At 33.4% G+C, this 27,902-nt stretch overlaps 2 protein-coding genes and 1 pseudogene across 9 annotated transcripts in view; all 3 read left to right on the top strand.

Annotated features, from left to right (window-relative positions):
• Positions 1–103: 103 nt before the first annotated feature.
• The window catches only part of LOC102617684 (immune-associated nucleotide-binding protein 9), a 56,211-nt gene continuing 28,412 nt past the window's right edge, over positions 104–27,902 (top strand). For 2 of the 8 annotated variants that reach the window (XM_052436938.1, XM_052436943.1), the window contains exons 1-5: positions 104–269; positions 808–1,061; positions 1,152–1,429; positions 2,839–3,003; positions 3,096–3,230. In XM_052436938.1, the coding sequence (XP_052292898.1) occupies positions 827–1,061; positions 1,152–1,429; positions 2,839–3,003; positions 3,096–3,230 (813 nt within the window). In that variant the 5' untranslated portion in view covers positions 104–269; positions 808–826. Of the gene's footprint in view, positions 270–807; positions 1,062–1,151; positions 1,430–2,838; positions 3,004–3,095; positions 3,231–3,312; positions 4,284–4,322; positions 4,782–13,370; positions 13,533–27,902 lie in introns of those variants that run through there. The other 6 variants (XM_052436939.1, XM_052436942.1, XM_052436937.1 and 3 more) reach the window with 5 other exon arrangements.
• Positions 16,949–20,177, top strand: LOC127901190 (uncharacterized; annotated as a pseudogene).
• LOC102620164 (immune-associated nucleotide-binding protein 9-like) overlaps positions 21,197–27,902 on the top strand; it is a 64,106-nt gene continuing 57,400 nt past the window's right edge. The window contains exon 1 of the mRNA XM_052436935.1: positions 21,197–21,356. The gene's annotated coding sequence lies outside the window, so the exon portion shown is untranslated. The remainder of the gene's footprint in view (positions 21,357–27,902) is intronic.

The raw sequence follows: 27,902 nt of genomic DNA on the forward strand, positions 1-27,902 counted from the left end.
TTGTTATAAGATAGTATATGTTAAGTCTCTTAAGAACAAATAAAGCTAATTAATTTAAATAATTTAAGTTAAGATTTTCTTTAAAATTTAAAATAGTTTACAAAATAATTTTTAAGGGCAAAAATAATACTACCCTTTTATTTATATTTTTATGCATACACTTTCTCGCTCTCCATACAAAACACTTCCAAAAAAGTCAAGTCTCTTCCCCTTTCTCATCTCTTCATACCCAGGCCAACGCAATCCCTTAAGCTCTCCTCTCTTCGCAAGTAAGTAAAATCTCAGTTCATCTCATCATCTGACTGTTTGTTTTCATACTTTGCTTTCCCCAAATTGCCCTCGCCTTTTCCTCTCTTTTTCAATTTCAGTTTCTTTTCGATTATAGACTCGATTTTCTTTATCTCGGTTTGTAAATTTTATCGGATGTAATGCATAATTGATCGTCGTCGTTGTTTTGTTCAATAGTTTCGCAAAACAAGCCGAAATTAAATTAAATTATGTATCAGCATAATTAATTAATTAATTAATTGATGCTGTTTAGATTGTGTGCTTGATTATATATCAATATCAGCATATTTTTATTAAGATTTTAAATTTAATTAAATAATCAGGAGTCTGAATGATTTTTATTTTAAATATTTTTATGAATTTATTCATGTTCGGTTGGATAATATTTAAAGTAATAATAAATATAGGTTTTAATGGAGTGAAATTGTAAGGGTATGGTAACTGAATTTTGTTTCTTATTCTTTAAAGATAAAGACTGAATTCAATATGAAGTGGTTTGATATTGTAAATGCATTGCAGGTAAATTGGAACTTTTTATATGATGGGAGGAAGTGCGATTGATGATGATTGGGAGCTTACTTCTCCATCTAATGGGGAGCGCACTGTGGTTTTAGTTGGCCGTACTGGCAATGGCAAAAGTGCGACGGGCAACAGTATTCTTGGAAGAAGAGCCTTCAAGTCAAGGGCTAGTTCATCTGGTGTTACTAGTACTTGTGAAATGCAGAGAACCGTGCTCAAAGATGGCCAAGTTGTTAATGTCATTGATACCCCTGGTAATTTACTGATGTCATTGCCTAGATATTCCATTTCCATGCTTGTTGATGTTGTGGTGGTAAGTAGATTGATGTTATGAGCAATTGCAGGACTTTTTGATTTTTCCGCTGGCTCTGAGTTTGTTGGCAAGGAAATTGTCAAATGTATCGGTATGGCCAAGGATGGGATCCATGCAGTCCTTGTAGTTTTCTCTGTTAGAAGCCGTTTTTCTCAAGAGGAAGAAGCTGCACTACACAGTTTGCAGACCTTGTTCGGGAAAAAAATTTTTGACTATATGATTGTTGTTTTCACTGGAGGGGATGAACTTGAAGATAATGACGAAACGTTAGAAGATTATTTGGGTCGTGAGTGTCCAAAGCCTTTAAAGGTTTGTTTCTGAACAGCAATAGTGTTCGATAATTTCCATTTTGATCAAGTTGTCTTGGGTTGCTTCTTTTGTGAAGTTTTAGATTCCTTTACGGATGGACTATTGGAAGTTTAATATGAATATATGCATGCTGAAAATACCAGATAGGTTTATAGTAGTCCAGCCATCTTAAAGTTCCATTTTCAATATTGCTTCATTTCCTGAATGGTTTTCTTCTGCCATGTGGGATTGGCCGGAGAGGTGATTGGTTGGTAATTTTCTGCTGGCATTACTTAATTTTAGTTATATTTTAATGTCTTTGAATGAGATGTCATTCATTCATTTGCTAAGCATTTATGCTTTTCTTATTTGTATTCTTTGATTTCATCTGTTATTTAATCTTTGGTTCTTATTCTATTAACGTGTGTTCATTTGTTTGTTCCTTAAAATATGTACCTCTTTGATTTATATGCTTAAAATTAACCTACTTTTAAGATTTTAGAAGTGCACCAAGGAGGATATGACTTGACATACAGGTCCATTTTATTAGGCGTTGTTTGAATAAAATATCAAGTCTAACTTTACAAGATTTAAAATTCTCTTTAAAATCCCTGTGGATTCTAGCCCCAGAATTGGTGTCTAAAATTTCAATGTGAGATCTTTTTTCAGTTTCAACATGCAAATCTCTTATTGTCAGAATTTACTTGATGAATTTGGTCCCTAAAACTTTTCAAGTTCAGGAGTAGGAAGAAAAATAACAAAAATGAAAATAAAGACCCCTTCAAGTTGTAGCTTTGCAATTAACAAAATCGGGTTATTTTACAGTTAAAGGGAACTTTGTTTTACTTATTGTACTAATTTTTGTCGTTTGAAGGAATCAAAATTTTTTAATTATAATGCTGCAAAATTAGGTCAATTATGTAGATGCCACAGAAAATATGATCATGTCTTTTGGCAGTTTTGAGCTTTGATCACTTGAGTTTGTTTATGACAATAGTACAGTCTTTCATGCTTTGTTCTATAATGTAAGAGTTTGCCAAGTGAAGAGGCAACTACTGCTTTATAGCCACTAATTTTGATTGGGTCAATGCTTTTCACTGGAATATATGCAGATTATTATTATTATTTTTTCTGTTATATGGAATGCTGATCACCTTTTTAAGATCTTTAAATTTGATGGGCGTAAAAGGTTATTGTAAGTGGTCAAACCATAAGGAGAATGGAATTAATTATTAAAAGTTGATTATTGCTTGCCCTTAAATAGTTTTTGGGGATGCATGATATTAAGTACCAATGATCACAATAAAAACAAATTTTGTCAGCTGAATATCTTCAAACTTTTAGAGACTACAAGTGTTTGATTGGTTTATCAATGCTTACGAAAGGGGCTAACATTTACTTTATTCCTGATCATTTTTCCATTATTTTAGGAAATCCTTCAACTATGTGATAATAGGTGCGTGCTTTTTGATAACAAGACTAAGGATGAGGCCAAGAGAACTGAGCAGGTTTGGAAGCTTCTTTCTCTGGTTAACTCTGTGGCCGTGCAGAATGGTGGGCAGCCATATACGGATGATATCTTTGCTGAGTTGAAGGTGACTTCATTACTATCGTGAGAGATTCTGTGCTGCTTCTTTCTGAATATGTCATGACGATGTCTCTTTTTCTTTTTTTTTTTTCTATTCAGAAAGGGGCTACTAAACTCCGTGATCAACAATTTGAGGTTGATTCTCTCAAGGGATATTCAAAACGAGAAATTTCAGAGCTGAAGGAGCAGATGCATAAATCATATGAAGATCAACTCAAACGAATTACTGAGATGGTATTTTTTATGCTCCTTGTTTTGGCATCAAAATATGACATGCATATGTGTTCATTTCTCAGATCCAAAAATGCTTATAAAGTGTGCAGGTACCTGTAATGATATTCTAAATTGTGAGACTTGGAGGTGATAAAGACTGCCGCTGTGTCCTTACCCCTAGATTGTTGGAGATTGCCATCTGAAAAGAGGCTTTATCTTGCTAGTTGATGGGGACAAATCTGTTATTAAGTTATCTGTTCATTGATTGTGTTTTGAAGGCTGTAACATGTTGTTCTTACCTTGAAGATTGTTTGACTGTCTTGTTCTGTTTTGTTTCTTGATGAAATTAAGTAGATTACTCTATGGTAGTAGCTATAGGTGGTTTGCTCATCATGACTTGCACTTAGGAGTGGATTCTGCACTTGTTTAGTCATCAATCATAAGAACATTTCTTGTAATACTGTAGATCCTGTTTTGTTGCTAGGAATTTTGCACTCCTGAATCTGTGGGAACATTTGAAATGTTATAAGCAAGTTATGTTATATTCTAATTTTGTTAAAACAGAGTAGCCACATTCAAAATAAGTTTTTTGGAAAATATAGTTAGGTACCTGGAACCTAATCAAATAGCTGTGTAGTTTAAATGTTCCTTTCCACAGTTTTAATTTATAGCAAGGCAGTAGAATGAACTGGCATTAAGCGAGATCCTATTCAACAATAATCTGGATTTGCTGTAGCAGGCTGTGTACTGACTATGTGTATGAGGTGCTAATAAGTTTTAATCTCCACATTCCTGGAGTGTGGCAAAATGAAAAAGTTAGTATATTCTTTAATACCTTATATTTTGGGTTTATCTGTTTATTTTTTTAAGCCTTTGTTTCTACCATTTATCAATGATTGAGAGAGTGGAATTGATTGAAGTAAGAAAGTTGTGCCGAGTATGGTGAACTTAGCAACTCCCTTTGCAATTGGATTAAACTAAATTAATACTTAAGAATTTTCTTCTCTTAAGTTGGAGTTTTATATTACCAGTACCCAATCTTTCTTTGTATTATACTGCTACTCTAGGGCTTAATGGCATGTTTTCTGACTGATATTGATGCTTTTTTGATAGGTTGAGTCTAAGCTCAAAGAGACAACAACTAGGCTCGAACAGCAATTGGCAGAGGAGCAAGCTGCTCGATTAAAGGCAGAAGAGGTCGCACAATTAGCTCAAATGAAGTCGAATGACGAAATTCGTAAGCTTAGAGAGAATCTTGAAAGAGCTCAGAGGGAGACAGAGGAGCTTCGTAAGCAAGCTGAAAAAGGAGGGTGTGCCATTCTTTGACCTAATCACCTGCTGGCACTATATGCCATTGGCATGAAAATCACCTAAAGTATATTTTTGCTGTCTCCCCTACCTTTTCAGATAATATTTGAAGTTAATACTGCATTTATTCTCAGTGTTTTACTACAGTCAAGAAGCTTGTATCCTCTATTATGTAAATGTTCCCAGTCCAATCTCGAGTGTGGTCTTAAGATAGTATTATATGGAAAAATTGAATTGACATCAAATGAAGTTTCTTTTATGGAACCGTTTAGAATCTTTTCTTACACGGTGAATCCAAAGAGATCTGATTCCTTGTTCTCCTCACGCTATCTTGTTTCCACATTTGTAACAGATACAACCCAAAATACGCCCTTTTAACAATCAATGACTTTCCGAAAAACTGAAACACACTCGAGTTTACTTGTACCTTAACTTTTTTGTTTTCACTCTTCTAATGTGATATTAGTTTGTATAAATAGTTTGTTTGTATAGAATTTACTCCTTTCATACAACAGAGTAATCCTAATAGCCAAGAGACTTGCAATAAAACCACCAAGCCTATGACCCTTCTTTGATTCACGCCAAACTTCAACCAGCTCATAGCCTAGATTTATCAAGTACAATATTTATTTATGCATATCTGACACAATCTTTATTTACCTTATACACAATGCAAACCCTTCGACATCATACAGCTTCAGTTTTATAGATATTAAGTTTCAGCATAACAACTGGTCTCCCAAGGAGAAGAAGCCAATGATAAGTCAGCGTAAGTAATTAGGTTACACATAAACTCATCCAGTTTCATATATTGCTGGTTTCAAAAATAGGTATCAAGTAGCACACACACTCAGTAGATAATGTAGTCTGATCGTAGATCTCGCACTGAGATGCCACAAGCTTGATATCCAGCATCTAGCTTACCTGCAAATGGGAGAAAACATTGATGCACGTGCAACACGAGTGTGTAGAAATGAAATGTGATGGGAGAATTAATTACCTGAGATAGAGTATCTTCTTGTCCGGGTGAGAGTAAGCAGTGCCACCACCCTCGATGATAGCAGGACTGAAGAAATTCCGAGAAGCTAATGCATGGATTGCACTCAGCTCTTGCCCAGTCACCGTGTTTGCTTGCTGAAACCTCTCCATTTCTGCTATATGAGTTTGAGAAACAATGAAATTTTAATAACGTGCTGAAATTTTGGAAGAGGGCGAGAAAAAATGCATTATACATACAACGGACTGATTTGCATACCTTTGATCGGAGACATACGCTTTCATTTTCCAGCTCAATCTCCTATGAAAATGAAAATGTTAAAGAGTTCCATAAAAGCTTTGAAGAAAACGAAAAAAAGGCTAAACAGGATTTAATGAATTTTAATTATTACCCTTTTCTGCAAGAACTCAATTTCAGCTAGCGGCATTTCATGCTGTTGCACAAAACAGGAAACGCACAAAGCAACAAATTATTTTCAAAATGACATAAATTACATATATTGAATGTATATCGATGAAGTTTATGCAATGTATTGTTGCAAAACAATGGTGTATTGCTCAAATTCAATTAATTTTTGTATGCATAATGCAATTAATTAATTACCTTCTTGAACCTGAACCTAGTGATGCCTCGCTCAAGCCTGTTCTCCAGTTGCTTAAGCTCCTTTACAGTTAAAGAACTCAGAGAATCACCCATCAAATGCCTATATGAAGAGTCAAGAGTGAGAGAACCAATTGAAAATTTAATTGAAATTGTATATTTTGGAATAATTAATTAACTACACTTAATATGAAAATAATTGTTGATGAAATAATTGAAAATACCTGTTAGAATTCAGTGACATTTGAATTTGCTGCCGCAGCTTCACCGATTCCTGCTGATAGTACCGTTTTCATGGGTCACATGTAACGGGAGAAGTTAAATTTTTATTGGGAACTTTATATTTCAATGCTAGCTATGTGGTAATAAATGATAATTAGTTGGTTTTTTTTTTCACCTTTTCATAATAATATATATTCCTAGCAAAGCCTGAATTTGTAGCTTAAATTAATGAATTACTTACCCGAGCATTGATCTCAGTAACAGTGCCAGAATTTATTTATTTTATAGCTTAAATTACATACATTTACACACACACACGCACACACGCAACACACACACATACATACACACACGCTAAGAACAGCAGGTTATATTCATCAAATTCATCTACAAATAACTAACTAACTAGATAGCTCAGCTTCTTTTCTTTCCAACTGAATTTCTGAACTTGGTAGATTCTCTGCAGGTTTAGCAATAACCTTCAGGAACTCCAGATAATCGGGGTCTTTATTGTCCACATCAAAACCAAATACAGCTATTGCTACAGTACTTCTAAAAACAATAAGAAGATAAAGAAAATTAAGGTAACTTTGAAATTTAGCAGCTTAAGTGTACGGTAAAAGTCACAACATTTCAACCTCAAAAGTATCCTAAGTTTTTTTTTTAAACAAAAAAAATACCTTTAAAAATGGTGCCTTCACGGCTATCCTTTCTAGAACAAGGCTTGGGAACACGTTGAGATGGAGCATATCCAACAACAGCCTTAAACTGAGCAACTAATCGAGAAACCAATAACACATCTAATCAACCAAAAAGAAAGTGCCCTTTTGATTTAAAACAACATAAACCCATTCTTACCAAATTAAGATTGATAAGTAAAGGTAAAAGTGTAAGCAAAATTACCCTTTTCATTAACAAACAAATGTCCATTCAACAACTCCGCAAACTCAAACACATCCGCAGGCTTCTTCATTCTTCATATGCTCGTGAATGCCTCTGATGCTTGTAACTGTTAAAAAAATAAAATCCAAGTTAAAATAATTTTTTTTAAAAAAAACCCAAAAATAATCAATTATAAAAAATTTAAAAAATTTAAAAAAAACCTAAATTTTCCAGGGCAAAAGTAGAACCAATTGTAACAGTCATTGAAGTGATCGTGGAAAAGGGCTAAAAGGTCATTTTGAGAGAGGGAAGGAGGCAAATGACGAATCAATACTTTGGTTCTTTGCAATGGCTCCTTCATTTCATCGCATTCAATTTGTTCCAATTGTATTGAAATCGAAAATCAAAAAAGAGTTTTGATTATTTTGTACCCTAATTTTTTACTTGGGTTGAGAACGAAATTGGAATGTTGTTTATTGGAAAGTTTTAGATGCACGTAATCGTTGTGTTTTCCTCCAGAGGGGCCTCTGAACACTCACAAACGGGAGATTTACCCTTGGGAAACGTCGTCGTGTGGGCATTCCCTAAGCGGGTATCACGTGTCGAAAAGTTAACGAGATTCATATTTCCTTACCTGGGGCAACATCAATTGATATTCCCTACTTCCCTTCATATTACTTTTGGGGAGTCTAGGAATGTCATGGATATTCCTCTATTCAAATCAACATATACTAATTATTTTAGTATTTTTAAAATATTTAATAATATTTAATAATATAGTTTTATATTATTTTCATTTTCATTTTTAAATAAATTTTTATTCATATTTATTATAAATTAAATGAATAATACAAATACAAATAAAAATAAAAATTTAAATACTAAAAATAAAAATATATGCGTCATTATAAATAAAATTTAATTATAAAATATTTTCTTGTACTTTTTGTTACTTTAAAATATTTTTCTTATAATCAATGCATATATTATAGCTCCAAGATAAGTTATTAAGAAAATTACTCATTTGCCCTTTTTTGTTTAAATTTTTTGGGGACGGAAGAGTTTTTAGATATTATAAAATTAGTAAGAAATAAGTGATATATATTAGTTCCAGTAGAAAAAAAAAATTAACAACCTCCTTAATAATAAAAGTAACAAAATAATGAAATGCAAAAGAGAGAAATTACATGTTCATTCATCTTTTAGATTCTTTTCTTCTCAACTTTCTATTTAAACCCTTTTAAATTCTTTTCTTCTCAACTTTTTATTTAAATTTTTTTACATTCTTTACTTCTCAACTTTCTATTTAAACTCTTTCAAATTCTTTTCTTCAAACTCTTTTAGATTCTTTACTTCTCAACTTTCTATTTAAACTCTCTTACATCCTTTACTTCTCAACTTTCTATTTAAACTTTCTATTACATTCATTATTCAATTTATAATTTTCATACCTTAAATCCTAAAATTTAAGTCAAGTCTCTTCCCCTTTCTCATCTCTTCGTACGCAACGCAATCTTTTTAGGCCTCCTCTCTTTCCAAGTAAGTAAAATATCAGTTCATTGCATCATCTCACTGTTTGTTTTCATACTTTGCTTTCTCCAAATTGCCCTTGCCTTTTCCTCTCAATCTCAATTTTTAGTTTTTTCTTTTGATTATAGACTCTATTTTCTTTACCTTAGTTTGTAAATTTTATCGCATGTACTGCATAATCATGGGCGACCCAATTAAGGCCCATGAGGGGTAGCCATTAATTTTTCTTTTAAATGTACCTCAAGCCCTTTTTAAAAGAATTAAATAAAAAAAATTTAGACACATTTTTCATATAACAAAAGACATATTGTTCAATGGTAAGAGTTTATTTGATGGTTTTAAAGTCCTGATTCAAATCCCAATCGCCACATTAGTTTGTTTTTTTAATATTTTATGAAAACTACTCGGAAAAATGATACTTTCATGCCTTTGAAATAAATAATTTGTTACTATTATTATTTAGAATTTAAAAGAAAGTAATGAAATTTGAGTTTATGAGACTTAAAATGTATGGTGTGAACATTTAAAAAAAGCCCAAATTAAATAAAAGTTTTGAATTAAGCCCCCCTAATTGAAGTGTTTGGGTCCGCCACTATGCATAATTGATCATCGTCATTTTTTTTCAATAATTTCATAAAACAAGCATAATTAAATTAAATTATATATTAGCATAATTAATTAATTAACTGATGCTATTTAGATTCTGAGCTTGATTATATATCAATGCATCATATTTTTATTAAGATTATAAATTTAACTATATCGTCAGGGTCCGAATGATTTTTATTTTTAATTATTTTTAATGAATTTATTCATGTTCGGTTGGATAATATTTAAAGTAATAACAAATATAAGTTTTAATGGAGTGAAATTGTTAGGGTATGGTAACTAAATTTTCTTTCTTATTGTTTAACGATAAAAAGTGAATTCAATGTGAAGTGGTTTGATACTGTAAATGCATTGCAGGTAAATTGAAATTTTTTTTAGGATGGGAGAAAGAGTGATTGATGGCGATTGGAAGCCTACTTCTCCATCTATTGGGGAGCGTACTGTGGTTTTACTTGGCCGTACTGGCAATGGCAAAAGTGCGACGGGCAATAGTATTCTCGGAAGAAAAGCCTTCAAGGCGAGTGCTGGCTCGTCTGGTGTTACTATAACTTGTGAAATGAAGACAACCGTGCTCAAAGATGGCCAAGTTGTTAATGTCATTGATACCCCCGGTAATTTACTAATGTTGGTGTCTAGATATTCCATTTCCATGCTTGTTGATGTTGTGGTGGCAAGTAGATTGATGTTATGAGCCATTGCAGGGCTTTTTGATTCTTCCGCTGGCTCTGAGTTTGTCGGCAAGGAAATTGTCAAATGTATTGGTTTGGCCAAGGGTGGGATCCATGCAGTCCTTGTAGTTTTCTCTGCTCGAAACCGTTTTTCTCAAGAGGAAGAAGCTGCAGTACACCGTTTGCCGACCTTGTTCGGGAAAAAATTTTTTGACTATATGATTGTTGTTTTCACTGGAGGGGATTATCTTGAAGATAATGAGAAAACATTAGAAGATTATTTGGGTCATGAGTGTCCAAAGCCTTTAAAGGTTCGTTTCTGAACTGCAACAGTGTTCGATAATTTCATTAGTCATTTTGATCAAGTTGTCTTTGGTTGGTTCTTTTGTGAAGTTTTAGACTCCTTTACGGTTGGACCATTGGAAGTTTAATATGAATATATGCATGCTGAAAATACTTGATAGGTGTATAGTAGTCCAGCCGTCTTAAAATTCCATTTTCAATAGGGCTTCATTTCCTGAATGGTTTTCTTCTGCCATGCGGGATATGCCGGAGAGGTGATTGGTTGGTAATTTTCTGCTGGCATTACTTAATTTTAGTTATATTTTAATGCCTCTGAATGAGATGTCATTCATTCATTTGCTAAGCATTTATGCTTTTCTTATTTGTATTCTTTGATTTCCTCTGCTATTTAATCTTGGTTCTTATTCTATTAACGTGTGTTCATTTGTTTGTTTCTTAAAATATGTTCTTTTGTTGGGAGAACCTGTGCCTCTCGGTTCCAGCGGAGACTTCTAGTCTGGGTTGTGGTATGAGCTTAAAAGTGTCTCCCACAGTTGGGACCCTTTCCAGGATACCTCGTGGTCAAAAAAAAAAAAAATGTACCTCTTTTTTTTTTACGTGAGGTCCATTTTATTCGGCATTGTTTGAATAAAATATCAAGACTAACTTTACAAGATTTAAAATTCTCTTACAAATTCCTGTGGATTCTAGCCTCAGAATTGTTGAATAAAATTTCAATGTGAGATCTTTTTTCAGTTTCAACATGCAAATCTCTTATTTTCAGAATGTACTTGATGAATTTGGTTTCTAAAATTTTTTAACTTGAGAAAGATTTATATCAAGTTCTTCTATTTTACTGCATACTTGATTTAACCTATGAGGAGTGGGAAGAAAAATAACAAAAAATAAAATAAAGACCCCTTCAAGTTCTAGCTCTGCAATTAACAAAATCGGGTTATTTTAAGGGAACTTTTTTTTACTTATTGTACCAATTTTTGCAGTTTGAAGGAATCAATTGTAGATGCCACAATTAGGTCAACTATGTAGATGCCACAGAAAATGTGATCTTGCCTTTTGGCAGTTTTGAGCTTTGATCACAATAATACAGTCTTTCATGCTTTGTTCTATAATGTAAGAATTTGCCGAGTGAAGAGGCAGCTACTGCTTTGTAGCCACTAATTTTGATTGAGTCAATACTTTTCACGGGAATATATGCAGATTATTATTATTATTATTATTATTTTGTTATATGGAATGCTGATCACCTTTTAAGGTCTTTAAATTTGATGGACGTAAGAGGTTATGTAAGTGGTCAAACCATAAGGAGAATGGAATTGATTATTAAATAGTTTCTGAGGAGACCTGATATTAAGTGCTTACGATCACAATAAAAACAAATTTTGTCAGCTTAATATCCTCAAACTTTTAGAGACTACAAGTGTTTGATTGGTTCATCAATGCTTACGAAATGAGCTAACATTTGCTTTATTCCTGATCATTTTTCCATTATTTTAGGAAATCCTTCAACTATGTGATAATAGGTGCGTGCTTTTTGATAACAAGACCAAGGATGAGGCCAAGAGAACTGAGCAGGTTGGGAAGCTTCTTTCTCTGGTTAACTCTGTGATCGTGCAGAATGGTGGGCAGCCATATACGGACGAGCTCCTTGCTGAGTTGAAGGTGACTTCATTACTGTCGCGATTGACTTCTGTGCTGCTTCTTTCTGAATATGTCATGACAATATCTCTTTTTCTTTTTTTTTTCTACTCAGAGAGGGGCTACTGAACTCCGTGATCAACAAGCTGAGGTTGATTCTCTCAAGGAATATTCAAAACAAGAAATTTCAAAGCTAATGGGCCAGATGCAGGAATCATATGAAGATCAAATCAAACGAATTACTGAGATGGTATTTTTTATACTCCTTGTTTTGGCATCAAAATATGACATGCATATGTGTTCATCTCTCAGATCGGGTAATCATTTCTAAAACTGTGTAATTAAAAAAATGCCTACAAAGCGTGCAGGTACCTGTAATGATATTCTAAATTGTTAGATTTGGAGGTGATAAAGACTGCCGCTCTGTCCTTACCCCTAGATTGCTGGAGATTGCCATCTGAAAAGAGGCTTTATCTTGCTAGTTGATGTGGACCTATCTGTTATTATCTGTTCACTGATTGCGTTTTGAAGGCTGTAACATGCTGTTCTTAACTTGGAACATTGTTTGACCGTCCTGCTCTGTTTTGTTTGTTGATGAAATTAAGTGGGTTATTGTATGATAGTAGCTAGAGGTGGTTTACTTATCATGACTTGCACTTAGGAATGGATTCTGCACTTGTTTAGTCATCAATCATGAGAACATTTCTTGTAAAACTGTGGATACTGTTTTCTTGCCTGACATATTCTAATTTTGTTAAAAACAAAATAGCCACATTCAAAATAAGTTTTCATGAAAATATAGTTAGGCACGTGGAACCTAATCAAATGGCTGCATAGTTTTGATTTTCCTTTCCACAGTTTTAATTTATAGCAAGGCAATACAATGATTCGGAATTAAGCCAGTTCCTATTCACAAGAATCTGAATTTGCTGTAACATTCTGTGTAATGACTATATGTCTGAGGCGCTAATAAGTTTTAGTCTTCACATTCTTGGAGTATGGCAAAATTAAAAAGTTAGTAGATTCTTTAATACTTTATATTTTGAATTTATGTGTTGGATTTTTTAAGCTTTTGTTTCTACCATTTATCAATGATTGAGAGTTTGGAATTGATTGAAGTAAGAATGTTTCGCCGAGTATGGTGAACTTAGCAACTCCCTTTGCAATTGGATTAAACTAAATTAATACTCAAGAATTTGCTTCTCTTAAGTTGGAGTTTTATAATACCAATACCTTTTTCTTTTTTTTTTTTAATTTGTATTATGATGCTACTCTAGGGCTTAGTAGTATGTTTTCTGACTGATATTGATGCTTTTTTGATAGGTTGAGTCTGAGCTCAAAGAGACAACAACTAGGCTCGAACAGCAATTGGCAGAGGAGCAAGCAGCTCGGTTAAGGGCAGAAGAGGTTGCACAATTAGCTCAAATGAAGTCGATGAAATTCAAGCTGGGAGTGCTGAGAAGGAGACTGCGGAGCGCCCTAAGAAACCTTATAATGGGGATTGTGCCAGTTTTTGACCTAGTCACCTGCAGGCACAATGTGCCATCGGCGTGAAAATCACCTAAAGTATATTTTCTTATTGTGCCATTCTTTGACCTAGTCACCTGCAGGCACAATGGAAAAACCGTATTGACATCAAATGAAGTTTCTTTTATGGAGCCGTCTAGAATCTTTTCTTACACGGCGGATTCAAAGAGATCTGATTCCTTTTCTCCTCATTGAGCTCTAAACGAACGCTATATTGTTTCCACATTTGTAGCAGATACAACCCAAAATGTGCCCTTATAATGATCATGACTTTCCCAAAAATTCAAACAGACTAACAGAGCAAACCTAACATCCAAGAGACTTGCAATAAAACCACCAAGCCTATGACCTTTCTTTGATTCACACCATACTTCAACTAGCTCATGGTCTAGGTTTATCAAGTACAATATTTATTTATGCATATATGACACAATCTATATTTACCTTATACATAATGCAAATCCTTCGACATCATACAGCCTCAGTTTTGTAAGTTTTATAGATGTAAGTTTCAACATAATAACTGGTCTCCCAAAGAGAAGATGCCAATGATAAGTCAGCGTAAGTAATTAGATTACACATAAACTCATCCAGTTTCATATATTGCTGATTCAAAAATAGGTATCAAGTAGCACACACATTCAGTAGATAATGATAGTCTGATCGTAGATCTCGTACTGAGATGCCACAAGCTTGATCTCCAGCATCTAGCTTACCAGCAAAGGGGAGAAAACATTGATGCACGCGCAACACGATAAAGTTTATGCAATGTATTGTTGCAAAACAATGGTGTATTGCTCAAATTCAATTATTTTTTGTATGCATAATGAAATTAATTAATTACCTTCTTGGACCTGATCCTCGTGATGCCTCACTCAAGCCTGTTCTCCAGTTGCTTAAGCTCCTTTACAGTTAAAGAACTCGGAGAATCACGCATCAAATGCCTATATGAAGAGTCAAGAGTGAGATAACCAATTGAAAATTCAATTGAAATTGTATATTTTGGCATAATTAATTAACTATGCTTAATATGAAAATGATTGTTGATGAAATAATTGAAAATACTTGTTAGAATTCTGTAACATTTGAATTTGCTACTGCAGCTTCACTGATTCCTGCTGATAGTACCGTTTTCATGGGTCACATGTAATGGGAAAAGTTAATTTTTTGTTAGGAACTTTATATTTCAATGCTAGCTATTTGGTAACAAATGGTAATTAGTTGGTTTTTTCTTTTTTTCTTTTTTTTTTTCACCTTTTCATAATAATATATGTTCCTAGCAAAGCCTGAATTTATAGTTTTAATTAATGAATTACTTACCTGAGCATTGATCTCAGTAACAGTGCCAGAATTTATTAATTCTGTAGCTTAAATTGCGTACATTTATGCACACACACACTAAGAACAGCAGGTTATATTCATCAAATTCATCTCAAAATAACTAACTAACCAGATAGCTCAGCTTCTTTTCTTTCCAACTGAATTTCTGCACTTGGTAGATTCTCAGCAAGTTTACCAATAACCTTCAGGAACACCAAATAATCCGGGTCTTTATTATCCACATCAAAACCAAATATGGCTTATTACTGCAGTACTTCTAAAAACAATAAGAAGATAAAGAAAACTAAGGTATTCTTGTAATTGCTGTGCTTTTACTTAACTTTGAAATTTAGCAGCTTAAGTGTACAGTAAAAGCCACATCACTTCAACTCCAAAAGTGCCCTAAGTTTTTTTTTAAAATAAAAAGAATTATTATAACATATGCACTTTAATTTTCCTCATTAAGTGTATTATTTAATTTTTCTCTTTCGATATTAATTTTAAATTTGTCATGACATAAAATTGAGACAATTCAAACACGATTCAATGGCCATGTAGTTGGATTTTATTTCAACACGGGTCCGGCATTAGCTTAATTAGTAGTAATCTTTAAAAAAAAAATTAATTTCTATAAATGGAAAGGAGGGAACTAATTTCCAAAAGAGGAAGGAGAGAGGGGCACGCGAGAGAGAAGGAGAGAGAGAGAAATTGACCCGTTTAGCCCGACCCGACCCACGAGACCGACCCGGATCCGACTCTCGTTTACAGCCACCGTTTCGGTCAAGCTTGGTATTGATCTGAAGCTTGAGTGACGCCGGTCATATCCCCCTGTCATCGTCACTGGAAAACAGCCAGAACGCCAGTGATCGAAACTTGAAAGACCGCGGCTCAACCCATTTTCGTCGCCGTCAATCTCGCCAGAATTAGGTTGCCCCACCGGCTGCGTTCGATTCTTCACATCACCAGCTTTTATTTCCGGCCAACGTTGCTGCCCGAAACTTCCGTTTTGGCCGTGAACGACCGCTAGAAAGCTCACAGCTTTGGGAGCACGATCCGCCACCATTGCCGCGCGCGTAAGGTCACCGCCGTCACCGTTGGCTGAATTCCAGTCACCGTTGACCGGTGGGGGCATTTCGGTAATTTAATAAGACTTTAGGGGGAATTTGTAATTTGTGGAATCGGTGGATAATTTGGTAATTTTAGATTAGGGTAGTGAAGTAATTTGAGAGTTCCGAGGGTAATTCGATAATTTAAATTATTAACGGCATTATGGTAATTTCGCACTTTGAGGATAATTTCGTAAATTTAAAACTTGTGATTAATTTTGTTATCCGAATTGAGGACAATTTGGTAATTTAAGATGTTAAGGATGATTCGATAAATTATGATTTCGATGGTAATTCGGTAAATTTCGGTGTCAGGGGCATTTTGGTAATTTTTGGACATAAGGGTAATTTTGAAATTTTATGCATCCAGGAGTTTGGTTTTGAGCTTTATTTCATACTGTTAGTCGTACTTCATGATACAAATAATAATTATGTTGTTTATTTAATTAGGAGGACCCGCGAGCGAGAATCAATCCGCGGACGTTTATGGTACCGAGTTTGAATATTATCACTGTGAGTGGAATATACAAAATTGATTTTCATAGTATATTCTAATTTTACCATATAGTACAACATATTTTGATAATAAGTATTTGATACTTCGATTTAATGATTTTCTAGAAAATTAAATTTTATTCTACATGCTGATATTTATTATTATTGAAAATGAGTTTGATTAATGATTTTATTATCATTTTTTAGAAAATGCATGATATTAGAATTGAGTGGATTTGAGATATATTGAATAAAAAGGAAATGAGATTTCAAATGTGATTATATGTTTATGTACATGTGTATAAAATGTTGTTTGGAAAATCATTGGACAGTACCCTTCCCCTTCAGATACAGAGATACATATAATATGAGATGAATACAATGATATAGATGATATGAGATGAGAGGTCTTTGAGGCCCGTCTGAACACACATAGAGGCTTTGGGCCGTGTGTTTGGGCGCTTTTGCCTGTTGGGGGCTTATGTATGCAGTATGATGATTACAGAGATACATATGTTGAGATATATGAGATATGAGATGGTATTTTCCAGTCTATCCGTTGTAGCTTTGGGGCATGATGGTTACTTGATTGCCCGTCCGTTGAGGTCTAGATATGATGAGATTATTCCCTTGGTTACTTGTTTGGTGATAGTTTTTGGTATTAAGTATTTGATATTATAAGTGCTATGATTTCATTGATTTTATGCAGATTTATGTAATATTGTTATTTCAGTGCATGATTTGAATTAAATAAGTTTATGTAAGTTCTTATGATATTTTGATGAAATTAATTTGGAAAAGATTAAATCATTTTAAATAAATTTATTTTTTCAAAAACTATTATTCACTCACTGAGCTTACTGAGTTTTATACTCACTTTATTTTATTATATTCCCTCTCCCCCCACAAGAGATTTGCAGGTACATCAGTGACCCAGTAACGATAGTTAGATTGAAATTATGGCCACGTGATGGTGTTAGGAATCATAAATGTTTTGTTGGGACATTTTGAATTGGATAGTTTATTACTTATTTGTGATTAAGGATAAACTATTGTATTCTTAACATTATATGTTTGAAGGATACTGGTATTTAAATTGAGCAAGTTGGTTGTGGAGGTTGATTAAATATTGTATTATTTTTTGGGAGTGTTAATTGTATAAATTGTAGATTTGGGGATGTCATAATTATATAGGAGACTTTGTCGTATTTTTGGTAGAATTCTTAGATATCAGAATTATTATTAATTTGATCAATCGATATTAAATAGACTCGGCCTGGGAATTCGAGGCAGAGCGTTTCAATTACCTTTAAAAATGGTGCCTTCAAGGCTACCTTTTCTAGAACAAGGCTTGGGAACACGTTGAGATGGAACATATTCAATAATAGCCTTAAACTGAGCCCCTAATCGAGAACCCAATAACACATAGAATTAACCAAACAGAAAGTGCCATTTTCATTTGAAACAACATAAACACATTCATACCAAATTAAGATTGATAAGTAAAAGCAAAAGGGTAAGCAAAATTACCCTTTTCATTAACAAACACATGTCCATTCAACAACTCAGCAAACTCAAACACATCCTAAATTTCCGGGCGAATGCGGAACCAATTGTAACCGTCGTTGAAGTGATCGTGGAAAAGGGCTAAAAGGTCATTTTGAGAGAGGGAAAGAGGCAAATGACAAATCACTACTTTGGTTCTCTGCAATGGCTCCGTCATTTCATTGCATTCAATTTGTTCCGACTGTATTGAATTCGAAAAATTGAAAAAGAGTTTTGATTACTTTGTACCCTAATTTTCAATTTGGGTTGAGAATGAAATTGGAATATTGTTTATTGGAAAGTTTTAGACACACATAACCGTTGTGTTTTCCTCTGGAGAGGCCTTTGAGCACTAACAAGATTCATTTTTCGTTGCCTGGGGCAAAGGGCAATTGACATTCCTCATTTCCCTTCGTATTTACTTATGGGGAGTTTAGGCCATCTCCAATGTGACACCAAAACTAACAATAAATCACCTTTTACATTATTTTTTGTATAAAATGCTTCTCCAATGTAACACCAAAACCAACACCAAAATGATGTTTGAATAGTATTGCACGAAATATGGTGCAATTCTATTCATTTGGTGCTAGGGAAAAAAGTCCCAATTATCTTTATTACTTTTTCTTATTTACATATATGTCCTATTTTATATAATATTTTAATTTATTTTTATTATTTTAATTTTATTTTTAATTTTTGAATATTATACTAATATTTTAAATAAAAAATATTCAACACAAAAATTAATAATGAAAATATAATGCCAATAACATTAATTACTAGATTACATATTACAAAGTTAAAAATACAAAATTAAATTAACACAAATTAAAAATGCTACTACTACTAGCATAAATTAGAACAATTACTTAATAATATGGGAGATCATTATTAGATCTTCCAATATCATCAAAATATTGGCCAATATTATTGGAAGTATTTTGAGATGCTTGGCCTTGCGGAGACCTTTTTTTGCAAAATCTTAATTTGTTCATTTTGAAAATATTAACGTAAGCTCGAATCACTTATCGAATTTAAATCTTGAAGTAAAATTTTGTTTTCTTCACGATATGTGACCATCTCCAATTTTTTTTTCTCATTTTGGGCTCGTATAATTTGAATTTGATAAGTTTGTTGCCTATCTTCATTGCCTTTTTTGAGAATTTCATAATGTCATCGATGGTCTTCTTTAATAGTATCAATAACTAGTGAATTTTGATCTTCAACTTTCCTTTTTCCTTTTGCCTTCAGAATGTCTCGAAGTTTATTCAATCGTATTACTAATGCCGTGCAAGGTCATGACAACTATTTTATGTAGTGAAGGGATGTCGTTGGCAGACTTGGGTTATCTAGTCTTCAAAATATCACTGCCGTATTTAGAATGTTGGCATATGACATGCTAGCAGATGCTTTTGATGAGTATATTAAAATTGGAGAGTCTACAACAATTGAAAGTTTGAAGAGGTTTTGTCGTGCAATTGTGGAAGTTTTTGCAGAGCAATATCTTAGATCACCTAACGCTAATGAGGTCGCTAGGCTACTCCATGTTGGTAAAGAACGTGGTTTTCCAGGAATGTTAGGCAGCCTAAATTGCATGCACTGGAAGTGGAAAAATTGTCCAACAGCTTGGGCCGGAAAATATGATAGTCGTAGTGGAACCCCAACTATTATTTTGGAGGCTGTAGCCGATTATGATATTTGGATATGGCATGCACATTTTGGTTTGTCTGGTTCAAATAATGATATTAATGTGTTGGAGGCATCCTATCTTTTTGCCAACCTCGCTTCAGGTATTGCTCTTCCTGCTCATTATGTTATTAAAGGGAACAAATATAATATGAGTTATTATTTAGCTGATGATTTCTACCCAAAATGGTCTACTCTTGTACAAACTATCCATGATCCACATGGTCATAAAAAAAATTATTTGCCATGAAACAAGAAGCATGTCAGAAAAGATGTAGAACGTGCATTTGAAGTTCTTCAATCACGTTTTGCAATTGTTGCTGGACCATCACACTTTTGGAACAAACATGTGTTACATGATATAATAATTGCTTGCATTATTATGCACAATATGATAATCGAAGATGAACGTAATATTAAAGCAATAATTAATGATTGGATGCAAGCACCAATACCAATAGTTGATATGAGGGCAGATGAGAATACTAGATTTCAAGAATTTATTGCTCGACACAAAAAAAATCAAGGATAAAGAGGCTCACATTGCACTCCGAAATGCACTAATTAATCATTTATGAGATGAATTTAATAATTCGAATAACTAGAGTATTATTATTGTTATTTTATTTTTCTATATTAATGTAATGTTTAATTTTCATAATACACTAATTTAGTTAATTAAAGGCAAATTTAATAATTTTCTATATTTTTTTTGTTAATCGATATAAAAGTACTTAGTACTTAATTATCTATATTAATAGTAATATTTATTGTGTTAATTGAATTAATTCTTGATAATTAAAAGAAGAAAAAGAAGAATATTCTTTTTGGTATAAAATTTGGTGCAAATGGGTTGGAGATGAAATAATAATTTGGTGAGAAAAAAGCACATTTTTGGTGTTACATCAAAATGGTGTTAAAGCATTGGAGATGCCTTTAGGGGCCTTGATGTATAAAATGACCAAAAAGCCCCTATGTAGTATGAATATGCTGATTTAATAAAGAAAGATTATCAATAATATTAATAATGGGAAATTGTTAGCTCTCCTTTATTCAAATCAATATATATTAATTACTTTAGTATTGCTTTTATAATGCACAATAATTTTTTATTAGTATAATTTTATAGTATAATTTTTATTTTTAAATAAATTTTTATTCATAATTATTATAAATTAAATGAATTTTTATATTATAAAACTAGTAATAAATAAGTGATATATATTAGTTCTAATAGAAAAAAATTAACAACTTCCTTAATAATAAAAGTGACGAAATAATGAAAGGCAAAAGAGGGAAATTGTATGTTCATTCCTCTTTTAGATTCTTTTCTTCTCAACTTTCTATTTAAACTCTTTTATATTCTTTACTTCTCAACTTTCTATTTAAACTCTCTTATATTCTTTTCTTCAAACTCTTTTAGATTCTTTTCTACATTCCAACTTTCTATTTAAACTCTCTTATATTCTTTTCTTCAAACTCTTTTAGATTCTTTTCTACATCTCAACTTTCTATTGAAACTCTCTTACATCTTTTATTTCTTAACTTTCTATTTAAACTCTCTTACATCCTTTACTTCTTAACTTTCTATTACATTCATTACTCAATTTATAAATTTCATACCTTAAATCCTAAAATTTAAATCAAGTCTCTTACCCTTTCTCATCTCTTCATACGCAATGCAATCTTTTTAGTTCTCCTCTCTTTGCAAGTAAGTAAAATCTTAGTTCATCGCATCATCTCACAGTTTGTTTTCATAGTTTTCTTTCTCCAAATTGCCCTCGCATTTTCCTCTCAATCTCAATTTCTGGTTTTTTTGTTTGTTGTAGACTCGATTTTCTTTACCTCGGTTTGTAAATTTTATCGGATGTAATGCATAATCATGGGCGACCCAATTAAGGCTCAAGAGGGGCTTCAGCCCCTTTTGGGCCATTAATTTTTCTTTTAAATGTACCACACGCCCCTTCTAAAAGAATTAAATAAAAAAATTTAGACACATATTTTATGTAACAAAAGACTTATAGTTCAATGATAAAAGTGCTATTTGATGGTTTTAAAGTCCTGGTTTAAATCCCAGTAACCACATTATTTTGTTTCTTTTTATAAATAGTTTTTGAAAATTACTTAGACAAATGATACGTTCATGCATTTAAAATAAAAAGTTTATTACTATTATTATTTAAAATTTAAAAGAAAATAATGAAATTTGAGTTTATGAGATTTAAAATGTATTCGTGTGAACATTAAAAAAAACCCCAAATTAAATAAAATGTTTTGAACTAATCTCCCTAATTTAAGTGTTTGGGTCCGCCACTATGCATAATTGATCATCGTCGTTTTTCTTTTCAATAATTTCGTGAAACAAGCATAATTAAATTAAATTATACATATGCATAATTAATTAATTAACTGATGTTGTTTAGATTCCGTGCTTGATTATATAGCAATTCATCATATTTTATTATGATTATAAATTTAACTATATGGTCGGGGTCTGAATGATTTTTATTTTTAATATATTTTTATGAATTTATTCATGTTCGGTTGGATAATATTTAAAGTAATAACAAATATAAGTTTTAATGGAGTGAAAGTGGTTTGATGTTGTAAATGCATTGCAGGTAAATTAAATTTTTTTTTAGGATGGGAGAAAGAGTGGTTGATGGCGATTGGAAGCCTACTTCTTCATCTAATGGGGAGCGCACTGTGGTTTTACTTGGCCGTACTGGCAATGGCAAAAGTGCGACGGGCAATAGTATTCTCGGAAGAACAGCCTTCAAGGCGAGTGCTGGCTCGTCTGGTGTTACTAAAACTTGTGAAATGAAGACAACCGTGCTCAAAGATGGCCAAGTTGTTAATGTCATTGATACCCCAGGTAATTTGCTAATGTTGGTTCCTAGATATTCCATTCCATGCTTGTTGATGTTGTGATGGTAAGTAGATTGATGTTACGAGCCATTGCAGGACTTTTTGATTTGTCTGCTGGCTCTGAGTTTGTCGGCAAGGAAATTGTCAAATGTCTCGGTATGGCCAAGGATGGCATCCATGCATTCCTTGTAGTTTTCTCCGTTACAAACCGTTTTTCTCAAGAGGAAGAAACTGCAGTACACCGTTTGCCGAACTTGTTCGGGAAAATTTTTTTTGACTATATGATTGTTGTTTTCACTGGAGGGGATGAACTTGAAGATAATGACGAAACGTTAGAAGATTATTTGGGTCATGAGTGTCCAAAGCCTTTAAAGGTTTGTTTCTAAACTCTTTATAGTGTTCGATAATTTCATCAGTCATTTTGATCAAGTTGTCTTTGGCTAGTTCTTTTGTGAAGTTTTAGACTCCTTTACGGTTGGACTATTGGAAGGTTAATATGAATAAATGCATGCTGAAAATACTAGATAGGTTTATAGTAGGCCAGCAGTCTTAAAGTTCCATTTTCAATGGTGCTTCATTTCCTGAATGGTTTTCTTCTGCCATGCGGGATTGGCCGGAGAGGTGGTTGGTAATTTTCTGCTGGCGTTACTTAATTTTACTTATACGTTATTGTCTTCGAATGAGATATCATTCATTCATTCGCTAAACATTTTTGCTTTTCGTATTTGTATTCTTTGATTTCCTCTGCTATTTAATCTTGGTTCTTATTCTATTAAGGTGTGTTCATTTGTTTGTTTCTTAAAACATGTACCTCTTTGATTTATACGCTCAAAATTTACGTATTTTTAAGATTTCAAAAGTGGCCCAAAGAGAATGTGACTTGCTATACAGGTCCATTTTATTCGGCGTTGTTTGAACAAAATATGAAGACTAACTTTACAAGATTTAAAATTCTCTTAAAAGTTCCTGTGGATTCTCGGCTCAGAATTGGTGTCTAAAATTTCAATGTGAGATCTTTTTTCAGTTTCAACATGCAAATCTCTTATTTTCAGAATTTACTTGATGATTTTGGTTCCTAAAATTTTTTAACTTGAGAAAGATTTATATCAAGTTCTTCTATTTTACTGCATACTTGATTCAACCTATGAGGAGTGGGAAGAAAAATAACAAAAATGAAAATAAAGACCCCTTCAAGTTGTAGCTTTGCAATTAACAAAATCGGGTTATTTTACAGTTAAAGGGAACTTCGTTTTACTTATTGTACTTATTATTATTATTATTATTCCTACTACTACTACTTATGTTATATGGAATGCTGATCACCTTTTAAGACTTTTAAATTTGATGGACGTAAGAGGTTATGTAAGTGGTCAAACCATAAGGAGAATGGAATTGATTATTGAATAGTTTTTGAGGATGCCTGATATTAAGTACTAACGATCACAATAAAAACAAATTTTGTCAGCTTAATATCCTCAAACTTTTAAAGACTACAAGTGTTTGATTGGTTCATCAATGCTTACCGAAAGGAGCTAACATTTGCTTTATTCCTGATAATTTTCCCATTATTTTAGGAAATCCTTCAACTATGTGATAATAGGTGCGTGCTTTTTGATAACAAGACCAAGGATGAGGCCAAGAGAACCGAGCAGGTTGGGCAGCTTCTTTCTCTGGTTAACACTGTGATCGTGCAGAATGGTGGGCAGCCATATACGGACGAGTTGAAGGTGACTTCATTACTATCGGGATAGACTTCTGTGCTGCTTCTTTCTGAATATGTCATGACAATATCTCTTTTTCTTTTTTTCTACTCAGAGAGGGGCTACTGAACTCCGTGATAAAAAAGCTGAGGTTGATTCTCTCAAGGAATATTCAAAACGAGAAATTTCAAAGCTGATGGGCCAGATGCAGGAATCATATGAAGATCGAATCAAACGAATGGCTGAGATGGTATTTTTTATGCTCCATGTTTTGGCATCAAAATATGACATGCATATGTGTTCATCTATCAAATCGGGTAATCTTTTCTCAAACTGTGTAATTAAAAAATGCCTATAAAGCGTGCAGGTACCTGTAACGATATTCTAAATTGTTAGACTTGGAGGTGGTAAAGACTGCCGCTCTGTCCATACCCCTAGATTGTTGGAGATTGCCATATGAAAAGAGGCCTTATCTTGCTAGTTGATGTGGACAAATCTGTTATTATTTGTTCACTCATTATGTTTTGAAGGCCGTAACATGCTGTTCTTACCTTGAAGATTGTTTGACGGTCCTGCTCTGTTTTTTGTTGATGAAATTAAGTAGGTTATTCTATGGTAGTAGCTGTAGGTGGTTTACTAATCATGACTTACACTAAGGTGGATTCTGCACTTGTTTAGTCATCAATCATGAGAACATTTCTTGTAATACTGTGGGAACAATTGAAATGTTACGAGCAGGCTATGTCATATTTTAATTTTGTTAAAAATAGAATAGCCACATTCACAATAAGTTTTTATGAAAATATAGTTACGCACGTGAAACCTAATCAAATGGCTGCGTAGTTTTGATTTTCCTTTCCACAGTTGTAATTTATTGCAAGGCAATAGAATGATTCGGCATTAAGCCAGATCCTATTCAACAATAATCTGGATTTCCTGTAACATTCTGTGTAATGATTATATGTCTGAGGTGCTTATAAGTTTTATTCTCGACAATCCTGGAGTATGGCAAAATGAAAAAGTTAGCAGATTCTTTAACACTTTATATTTTGGATTTATGTGTTTATTTTTTTAAGCTTTTGTTTCTACCATTTATCAATGATTGAGAGTGGAATTGATTGGTCATAAAGAGTTGCCGAGTATGGTGAACTTAGCAACCCGCTTTGCAATTGAATTAAACTAAATTGATACTTCAGAATTTTCTTCTCTTAAGTTGGAGTTCTATATTACCAATACCCAATTTTTTTGTATTGTGCTGCTACTCTAGGGCCTAGTGGCATGTTTTCTGACTAATATTGATGCTTTTTTGATAGGTTGAGTCTGGGCTCAAAGAGACAACGACTAGGCTCGAACAGCAATTGGCAGAGGAGCAAGCTGCTCGATTAAGGGCAGAAGAGGTAGCACAATTAGCTGAAATGAAGTTAAAAGACGAAATTCAATCTCGAAATATTGAGAAGGAGACTGCGGAACTCCCTAAGCCATCTGAAAATCCTCCGCGGCAGCCCCCTAGGCCACCTGAAAGTCCTCCGCCGAAGCCCTCTAGCACATCTGATGGGTGGTGTGCCATTATGTAAATGTTCGCAGTCCAGACGCTTATATCTTCTGCTATGTAAATGTTCACAGTCCAATCTCGAGTGCGGTCTTAGGATAGTACTATATGAAAAAGCGGTATTGACATGAAATGAAGTTTCATTTATGGAGGCGTCTAGAATCTTTTCTTACACGGTGGATCCGAAGAGATCTAATTCCTTTTCTCCTCATTGAGCTCTTAACGAACGCTATATTGTTTTCACATTTGTAGCAGATACTACCCAAAATGTGCCCTTCTAACAATCATGACTTTCCCAAAAATTCAAACCGACTAACAGAGTAATCCTAATATCCGAAAGACTTGCAATAAAACCACCGAGCCTATGACCCTTCTCTGATACACACCATAGTTCAACTAGCTCATAATGCAAATCCTTCGACATCACACAGCCTCAGTTTTGAAAGTTTTATAGATATTAAGTTTCAGCATAATAACTGGTCTCCCAAAGAGAAGATGCCAATGATAAGTCAGCGTAAGTAATTAGGTTACACATAAACTCATCCAGTTTCATATATTTCTGGTTTCAAAAATAGGTATCAAGTAGCACACACATTCAGTGGATAATGTAGTCTTATCATAGATCCCGCACTGAGATGCCACAAGCTTGATCTCCAGCATCTAGCTTATCTGCAAATGGGAGAAAACATTAATGCACGCGCAACACGAGTGTGTAGAAATGAAATGCGATGGGAGAATTAATTACCTGAGATGGAGTATCTTCTTGTCTGGGTGAGAGTAAGCAGTGCCACCACCCTTGATGATAGGAGGACTGAAGAAAATCCGAGAAGCTAATGCATGAATTGCATTCAGCTCTTGCTCAGTCACCATGTTTGCTTGTTCTCCATTTATGCTATCTGAGTTTCAGAAACAATGTAATTTTAATAACGTGCTGAAATTTTGGAAGAGGGCGAGAAAAAATGCATTATACATACAATGGACTGATTTGCATACCTTTGATCGGAGACACACGCTTTCATTTGCCAGCTCAACCTCCTATGAAAATGAAAATATTAAAGATTTCCATAAAACCTTGGAAGAAAACGAAAAAATGGCTAAACAGGATTTAATGAATTTTAATTATTACCCATTTCTGCAAGAACTCAATTTCAGGTAGCAGCATTTCATGCTGTTGCACAGAATGACATAAATTGCAACAAATTATTTTCAAAATGACATAAGTTACATATACTGAACGTATATCGATAAAGTTTTTGCAATGTATTATTGTAAAACAATTGTGTATTTCTCAAATTCAATTATTTGTTTCGGTCGATTTCGTGCATGCATAATGCAATTAATTAATTACCTTCCGGGACCTGATCCTAGTGATGCGCCACTCAAGCCTGTTCTCCAGTTGCTTAAGCTCCTTTACAGTTAAAGAACTCAGAGAATCACTCATCAGATGCCTATATGAAGAGTCAAAAGTGAGATAACCAATCGAAAATTCAATTGAAATTGTATATTTTGGCAAAATTAATTAACTATGCTTAATATGAAAATAGTTGTTGATGAAATAATTGAAAATACCTGTTAGAATTCTGTGACATTTGAATTTGCTGCCGCAGCTTTGCTGACTCCTGCTGATAGTACTGTTTCCATGGGTCGCATGTAATGGGAGAAGTTAAATTTTTATTGGGAACTTTATATTTCAATGCTAGCTATGTGGTAATAAATGATAATAACCTGTTTTTTTTTTTCACCTTTTCATAATAATATATATTCCTAGCAACGCCTGAATTTATAGCTTAAATTAGTGAATTACTTACCTGAGCATTGATCTCAGTAACAGTGCCAGAATTTATTTATTTTATAGCTTAAATTACATACATTTACACACACACAAAGACACACACTAGGAACAGCAGGTTCTATTCATCAAATTCATCTAAAAATAACTAACTAACCAGATAGCTCAGCTTCTTTTCTTTCCTACTGAATGATCAATTATCAGAGCTACATTAATCAAGTCACTTTTAAGAATGATACATCGCACCCCAAAACTTCACGATTAAGAGTGACTCTCTCAAAAGAAAATATATTCCAAATTAAATTGTTACTCTAAAAATGGTAGATTTGAGAGAATAATAAAACAATATCA

This window comes from Citrus sinensis, chromosome 3 (assembly GCF_022201045.2).
Source record: "Citrus sinensis cultivar Valencia sweet orange chromosome 3, DVS_A1.0, whole genome shotgun sequence".
Taxonomy (NCBI): Eukaryota; Viridiplantae; Streptophyta; class Magnoliopsida; order Sapindales; family Rutaceae; genus Citrus; species Citrus sinensis.